General features: G+C 36.9%; 1 protein-coding gene across 2 annotated transcripts; it reads left to right on the top strand.

Annotated features, from left to right (window-relative positions):
- The first annotated feature begins 1,514 nt into the window (after window positions 1–1,514).
- On the top strand, window positions 1,515–4,950 carry LOC103704926 (putative protein phosphatase 2C 47). 2 transcript variants are annotated; one of them, XM_008788441.5, is made up of 4 exons: window positions 1,515–2,669; window positions 2,778–2,969; window positions 3,226–3,431; window positions 4,200–4,950. In XM_008788441.5, the coding sequence occupies exons 1-4, from the start codon at window positions 2,466–2,468 to the stop codon at window positions 4,759–4,761; spliced, it is 1,164 nt and encodes a 387-aa protein (XP_008786663.2). In that variant the 5' UTR covers window positions 1,515–2,465; the 3' UTR covers window positions 4,762–4,950. The 2 variants fall into 2 exon arrangements, with proteins under 2 accessions (XP_008786663.2, XP_008786664.2); XM_008788442.5 differs by having other exon boundaries at window positions 1,652–2,633.
- The last annotated feature ends 3,039 nt before the right edge of the window (window positions 4,951–7,989 follow it).

Raw genomic sequence — 7,989 nt, 5'->3', positions numbered from 1 at the left:
TAGAGGCCAGAGCTTGATGAGCTAGGATCGCCTCCGCGACTAGCCAGTTTGTAACTAGTGAGGCTAGGATGGATGAAGGGCAATAGAAAGATCGCAACATTCCACTCATCTTTCCAACTTATCAACCATAGCCACAGGGGTCACTGGGTAGCCAGTCATCACATGAGTCCTTGTCTGGGACGTCCTCCTAAAGATATGATCGAGAGTTACTTAACGAGGCCAACCACGCTACTCAATCGACTCAGGCAAGAGAGCGACATCTATCTTTCAGCATAGCCAAACTAAGAGAGGCACGAAGGGTAAACAAGCAGCTACTCAATATAGCAAAAAGAAAAAAAAAAAAGATAGTTGCATCCCTAATGAAGAGTGTGAAGGAGAAGTCAGTTTACTTAGATTTGGACACTAGAAAGAGCAACGATGACACTTCCGGTGGTCATACTGGACTTGAAGGGAGTAGAGGATATAAGGCCACTGTTTATGTTGAGCTGAAAGTTGAGAATAAAAATATCTCTCAATCTAGTAAAAAAAAATCATATATCAATATACCATAATATATTATATCAATATTATATATCTATTATATTATATTGATATTGTATATTTTATATTTATGATATATATTATATTATAATATATTATTAATTATATTATTGTCATATTCTTATTTAATAATAATTTTAAATTATAGTAAAAATATATTATTTCTCTTTTATATTTATATAATGAAAGTATTTAATATATTACTTCTATTTGATTTATTTTCCTAATCAAAATAATTATTAATATTAAGAATAATATATTATTTGTATAAATAAAAAAATATTATTTATTTAATAATAATTAATATATTTTTATAGAATTGATAATTTATAGGACTAATAAATATATTTTTTGAGAATATATCAGGGGTAGTTTTGATATTATATGGTGAGTGATCTTAGATTTTCATGAAATACCAAACCAGTTACTCGTGGATATCTAGAAATGTTTAATCACTGGAGCATAGCATACCAAACATGATGATCTTAAATCATGAAAGATCAAATTACATCGAAATAAGGATTATGGTGATCTAGGATCACCTCGGTAATCCTATTTGGGTCATCAAATACTACCTAAATTTTAGCCCAAGATTACTGCTCTGGATGATCTTGGATACGATATTATTCCATTATTAGGTTTGGTGGTAATTTGAGAAGTAAGGATGATTTGGGATTGCTGTAGGATCATCATTGTATAATCAAATATGGTGATCTTATTATCTTTATTCATATCAATCTTAATTTTACGGCTCTAAAAGTTTTTTTCTTTTTCTATCTACCACTTCGAGCAATATCATCATGTCATCCTCCCGGGCCTCTCCAAACGACCGCAACCTCAAATTTGCCCAAAGAGGATAAACGGAAATATCCAAACCGTCCAAATCCCCCGACAATGATGCGATCCGACGGCTGGGGATCCCCAGCGGCACAAATCCGCGAAGCCTAACCGTCATCCAGTCAACAACCCCCATCGAGCCACTACCCGATCGAAACGTGTCCCTTCCCCGATCCTCCCTCCGAGGGAGCGAACCAGGGGACCTGCGATCGCTTGTCGCCTACGCCCTGTTATAAATAGCAGGCAGTTTCCTCCCTCTTTCCCTCTTTTCCTTGGAAGTTGTGGCAATTTTTGGCCCCTTCTCCGATTCTTTTGGGGATTTTCTTTCTCCTCTCCAGATTCAGAAGTATTTTAGGAAAACGGGACTAAGGCAAGTGCTATGTATTGTTGATTCTTTTGGAACGAGAGAGCTTTTGCCGTTTAATTGGAATTATTAGGGTTTGCTTTCAAGAATTTGTGAAAAATTCGGATTTTGTAGGTTCTGTTTTGAATTACCTAGGTTATGCTGTTTAGATCCGTCAATGCTTTACATTTGCGCAAAAGAGTTGGGATTTTGGTGAACTCTGTTGTAATATTTATAGGATTGTAGAGGAATTGGGTTGGGGGTCTTGTTAAGGGAATGTTGGTAGTCTTTTGGGAAGCAGATTTCATCTGAGGTGTTGGGTGTTTGGTGAAAGATCCAATCTTTCGTTCCTTGGAAACATTGAGATCTTTTGGGGCTTGGGTATTATGGGATTTCTTGAAGGTTGGTGAGAGGTGGAGGATTGTAGAGGGTTAAGAACCGTCTAATTTAGTTGCGTTTTGTTGGGATTTGGATCTTGATACCCTAGAAGAACCAGAGTATTTATGACTTTGTAGCTTGCAAAGAATTCGTGCGACGCAGATTGCTTCATTTGTTTGGATTAAGTTTCTTTGGAACATTTCATTTTCTGGAACCTTGTGCGTGTTGGTTGGATTTAAGATTCTGAAGCTTGGCACATTATTGGGGGATAGTAAATAAACTTGTGGAACGGTTTCTTGAGGAAGGATTGAATTACGCTGTAGGTTTTGATAGCCAAGGGTGGTGGATTGATGTTTTGGGAAGGAAGATGGCGGCCAGCGCTGAATTCTCACTGACTTTCGCAATGTTAGAAGGAAGGTATGGAAGCAAGGAAAATGGATCTTCTGCAGGTGCTGAAGATCCTGAGACTGTGGAGGGCATGAAGGAATCGAAAGCTGGAAAACCACCTAGACATCTTTCAGCTATCCGGCATTGTGTGAGCACCACCCGCCTCGCTGATTCCTCTGATTTCGTATGTTTTCTTGATGGTTTTTATGCCATTCGAATGTTCTGCTTATATATGTATATATGCATCTTCTTGTGGTATTGAGAATTACTATGAACTCTTTTATTGTTGTAGGATTTGGTGGCGAGGCTGGGCTTGACATCTCCACCACAAGGGCAGTCTGGTTTCTTGCCTGTGTTTCGGTCTGGAAGCTGCTCTGAGATGGGGCCGAAATCATACATGGAGGATGAGCACATCTGCATAGATAATTTAGTTGAGCATCTTGGAGACCCTCCAGATTTCCCATCACCGGGTGCTTTTTATGGGGTGCGGTACTTTCTTGTGGAATTCAAGTTTATACAATATCAAATATTATATGCTTTTTGATACATATGATGAGTTAGTCAAAGCTTGCTGAATGCTGGCATTGGGTTTATTATTCTGTAATTGTTATATAGAAGTAAAATATATTATCCTTTCTTGTGAATAATTGCGTCTAAGGATGCTTACGACTAATACAAGTTTATGATTTGAGAGAGAGAGATTTGGTCCGTTGCTGAGATAAAGCTGCTAATATATGCAGGTATTTGATGGCCATGGTGGTACGGATGCAGCATCATTTGTTCGAAAGAACCTTCTCAAATTTATAATTGAGGACAATCATTTCCCCACTTTTGTGGAAAAGGCAGTAAAGAGCGCATTTATGAGAGCTGATCATGCATTTGCTGATTCCTGTTCTCTTGATCACTCCTCTGGAACCACAGCTTTGACAGCCCTTATTTTTGGAAGGTTAAATTGTCAATTTCTTCATACTACCTTCTAATTTTTGTTTTTTGCTGCTAAGATTTATTGAAGTCGACATATATGGAGAAATGTGTTCATGATTTCACCTTTATTATTTTATAAAGGTGTTACTCTTAATTAAACTGAAGCTGCATTATTTTTCATTATTTTTCGGTGTGATAGTTAATTGTCGCTTTTATCATATTAGATTTGTGAAGGAGCTACTCCGGTAACCTTCCTTAATTGTTCATCATTTATCTGAAAAGAAGGAAAAAGATGTTTAAGAGATCAATGCATGGGAAGATACAAAATTGGCTAATGATTCATACTTCTATTGAGAAAAGCTAAAAATCTGAAAGATATCAAACCCATCAGAACCCAGAAATACAAATAATGTAAATGTAGTCATCTTTTATAGTTATTTGTTAGGACACTTATGTTGATAGCTAATGTTATCTATGCTACTTAATAATTATATCCAAGTAGTCAGTTTTCTAAGGAATCATAGTTAATTGAAGGTCAGAAAGTTGAAAGGTTCTGCAATCTGTATCAGAGATCAGGGCATTCCAGTTTTCTTTATCAGCAATCTAATTTGCATACAACAATGAATTCTTAATTTGAGTGCAGGTTAGAATAAAATTGTTGCATTGCTTATTGCTGCAACCAGCAACTTAAGCTTAATACTTCATTGCTTTAAATTCATTAATTCACTTAAAATTCTTAAATGAAGACACTAAGTTGTCTTTAAAATTCATAATATTATTTGCTCTGCAGGACTATGCTTATTGCAAATGCAGGTGACTGCCGGGCTGTATTAGGGAAGCGTGGACGAGCAGTTGAACTTTCCAGGGATCATAAACCCAACTGCAACAGCGAAAGACTTAGAATCGAGAGACTTGGTGGCATGATCTATGATGGGTATTTGAATGGTCAGCTATCTGTAGCGAGGGCTCTTGGTGATTGGCACATGAAGGGGTCAAAAGGTTCTGCCTCTGCCTGCCCCTTGAGCGCTGAACCGGAGCTGCAGGAGACAACCCTCACCGAGGAAGATGAATTCGTAATACTGGGCTGTGATGGTCTTTGGGACGTGATGAGCAGTCAGTGTGCAGTCACGATGGCCAGGAAAGAGCTCATGATCCACAATGATCCTGAGAGGTGTTCAAGAGAGCTAGTTCGGGAGGCACTCAAGCGCAACAGTTGTGACAATCTAACTGTGGTGGTTGTTTGCTTTTCATCCGATCCGCCCCCTCGCATTGAAATCCCCAGATCACGAGTACGGAGAAGCATATCATTGGAGGGACTGCATGTCCTCAAGGGGGCTTTGGATAGCAATTGATGTCAGGTTCATTATTTGGAGATCTGTAGCTTGTAAACAAGTTGGGGTCTTAAAAAATTTTGGCTGGAAAATAAATTGCAATAGGTAGAAGCAATTTTTCTTCTTTTCTGAGGGTGTAGGTCAGTCTTGTACATTTGAGATTAAATTATTTGTTCCAATGGGAAACATTTGATTGTTTCTTGTGTAGCTCATCAGATTTTTCTTTAACATTCCAAAATTTACAGCTGTTTGAGTGCTTCATACCCTAACCTCTCATGTCAGTATCTACTTTTGTGTGCTCACACTGGAAGAAGCCAATAGCTGAAAGAGCCAAACTATTATGCTTTAGTCATATGAAGCATCCAGATTACCTTCCCTTCTGCGTACATGTGGTTCCACTAGACTGGGACGTCGCCCCTCGGATCGCGACCCAGGTCAGGCGGGGCCGCCCGCCATGCTTCTCTTCTTTTCGAGATTTGGCTGTTGAGCCATCTAAACTTGAAAGGACCAATGATCAGATAGAAAGATTTGCAGTCTTTTTCACTTCATAGCAGACTTCAGAGACAGCCATATCTTTTAAAAGATAGGATGCCACCTGAAAGGGGCCTGAGCCTTTCTTTCAATCAAGCTAGTTCAACAATGGGTCATCTTACCTCTAGCATTGGATTATCTCCAGTGCCCTGAGTTGGTTCGAGTGATTTTGTTATACAAATTAGGTTAGTGGAAATTTTATATATGAATCAACATTCTTCCATCAATTTCATATGACTCAAATTCTCATGTGGTGTAAGATGCTGAAGTTCTGAAATCAATCACAATTTTTCACTTTATTGTATCTATTCTGTGTTCTATTTGGCATGGATGCAGTGGTAATGCATGTTATTCAAAGCCAATTAAAGGAATGGGTTAATACAAGCGAGTTCTCTTAATCATTAATAAAACAAAACAAAGTTCAGCCATCCACTTGTGTCCAAAGCTTGAAAAGCAGGAGCAATTACTTAAACAAGTACACCTAATTTTTCCCCCTTTCCAAAGGTGGGTAATTGATTGAACCATGACTCCAAGAAAACGACCTCAATTAGTTTCATCGGGAGAACTCTCATCCTAAGCCAACTGCTGCTGGTAGAAATTTATATTTGCAAGTGGCAATTTCGAGGCATATATAAACTATACAAACCTCCAAACAGGTGAAGACTAAAAGAGGCTAGGTTTGACTAATTCATTCCATTGCAATTAATAATTATACTTTGATAAAAGACAAGGAAATAATGACAACAAGCCACTAATCTCTAATGCTGGTAGGGAAATAATGGAGCTTTTCATTTTTACGTAGTCTTTGAAGATATATTGGGTTGATAAGTTTTGGATTCAGCATTGAACCGTGTCCATGAACTCAATTATATGGCGGTGATTGTGTGCATTATCAATTTTGAAGAGGCTAGAAAAGTTAGAGCAGTTGAAGGAAGAATCCTATCAGCCACGCATTGCTTTAACATGGTTCAGATGCACTAAAAACATTGAAAGTATAACCATATGGGCATATTTCAGATTTAGCCTTGAGGTTACGCTCATGCACCTATAATTGTGGATAAGATATGCATTACAAGATAGTTAATTATGTCTTATGTTCTTATATATATATATATATATATAGTCCAGAGCAGCCACGGTTGCTGTAGCTTATCCGCTCAACCGAAGGGGGAGAAGAAACAAAGGATCACGATCCCTATTCTCTGTTTCGATCCCTTTATCGTGCTTTGGATCAAAGACTGAAGTCAATTGGGCTTGGCGGCTTTAATTTAAGATAGGCTTAATTAGGCTGGTCTCACACTTTTATTCTTAGGGCACTACAAGACCTGTTATAAGATTATAATGCCAATAAAATAGAGGTCCTTCTAAATGTCCCCCCCCCCCCCCCCCCCCCCCCCAAAAAAAAAAAAAAACAGAATTACGCCCGAGCTTTTTTATATCCTGGTAGGTGTGGGTTGTTCATGATATTTTTTTCTTGGGTTGTGCATGCATAGCCCTTCAGCTCAACGAGAAACAACTCGGTGCCTCTAGATGAGGCGTGGTTGATTGAACCTAGTTTTCTTTTTGTTCCGTGCTGGAAAGGAAAAGGAATATAATTAGAATGTTTGCACCATGAGCCCGTTTGACAGTACTGCAGGTCGCAGGGGTATTATCTTTCAAACTTTTCTTGGTATAATCTTTAATAAAAAATTACTTATTATTTGATAATTGTATTTCAGAACCAAATCAAAAAAAAAAGCTTTTAGTATAAAATAATAATAATAATAATAGATATTACTTAATACTTTTAATTTATAAAGTATTCTTAATATATACATTATTAATTTTAAATAATAAATAATAAATTTATTTTAAAATTATAAAATATTTATAATATTATATAGTAATAATATTAGTATTATACAATAATAAAATATTGCTATTTTACCATATTATAAAAGTACTATATTATAATGTTACTATAGTATAATAACCTTATAGTGTTATAGTTTGATTTTTATAATTAACAATGTCGGATGATTAAAATATAATATTATCATAAAACATCATAGAAAATAATATAATTGTATAAATATCATTATATTATATTATATTATAAAATCAAAAACTGTTATTATAAAGTTTTTAGCTTATAAAATTATTTTTTAAAGAATGTTGTTGCCTGGAGTTAAACTCGTATTTCAAATAGAGCTACTGCCAAAGCTACAAATTAAAGCTGTCTTAATAGACGACTTCTTTTTTTTTTCTTTTTTTTTAGCTTTTCAGAAAGCTAAAGGGCTGTTTCAAAATTTTTACTGAATATATCAAAATCACCCAATAGAGCCCTTGACCCTGTGAGATGCATTTTTCCAATCCTCCAAAAACAACACCAAACAGGGTAGGCGTACAAGGAGGATCATCACTGGTGCTGGTCGGTAGCATATTAGTAAACATGTTGCTATAGAAGCATAAATAAATCCTTCTAACCTACAGTTCCTCCTAACAGGTCAGTCCACTCTGGGAAAGGTTTTCTTTATCACCTTTCAGAGTTCTTCACCTTTGAGTTCCACCATCCCTCCCAAATTCCCTACCCTGCCCATTTAGGCTCTCAGCCAAACCCACCCCATGCCTGAGGAACCTTGATATTTTTATCAGGGATAATTAAGGAGCCAAGCATACCTAGAGATGCCGCTGCTCATTTTCAGACCCCTTACCTCTCATTCAAATGCAAGACCTAGC

This window comes from Phoenix dactylifera, chromosome 3 (assembly GCF_051530095.1).
Source record: "Phoenix dactylifera cultivar Ajwa chromosome 3, Ajwa_hap1_PhDact_Kaust_v1.1, whole genome shotgun sequence".
In the NCBI taxonomy this organism is placed as follows: Eukaryota; Viridiplantae; Streptophyta; class Magnoliopsida; order Arecales; family Arecaceae; genus Phoenix; species Phoenix dactylifera.
The sequence above is the reverse complement of the archived record's forward strand: the minus strand, read 5'-3'. Positions and strand labels throughout refer to the sequence as shown.

Bases quoted from the DNA above. Each gene is read 5' to 3' on its own strand.
- LOC103704926 (XM_008788441.5), top strand. From the start codon at position 2,466: ATGGCGGCCAGCGCTGAATTCTCACTGACTTTCGCAATGTTAGAAGGA. The intron at 2,670-2,777 runs GTATGTTTTCTT...TTATTGTTGTAG, and splicing joins TCGCTGATTCCTCTGATTTC to GATTTGGTGGCGAGGCTGGG. The intron at 2,970-3,225 runs GTGCGGTACTTT...TAATATATGCAG, and splicing joins CACCGGGTGCTTTTTATGGG to GTATTTGATGGCCATGGTGG.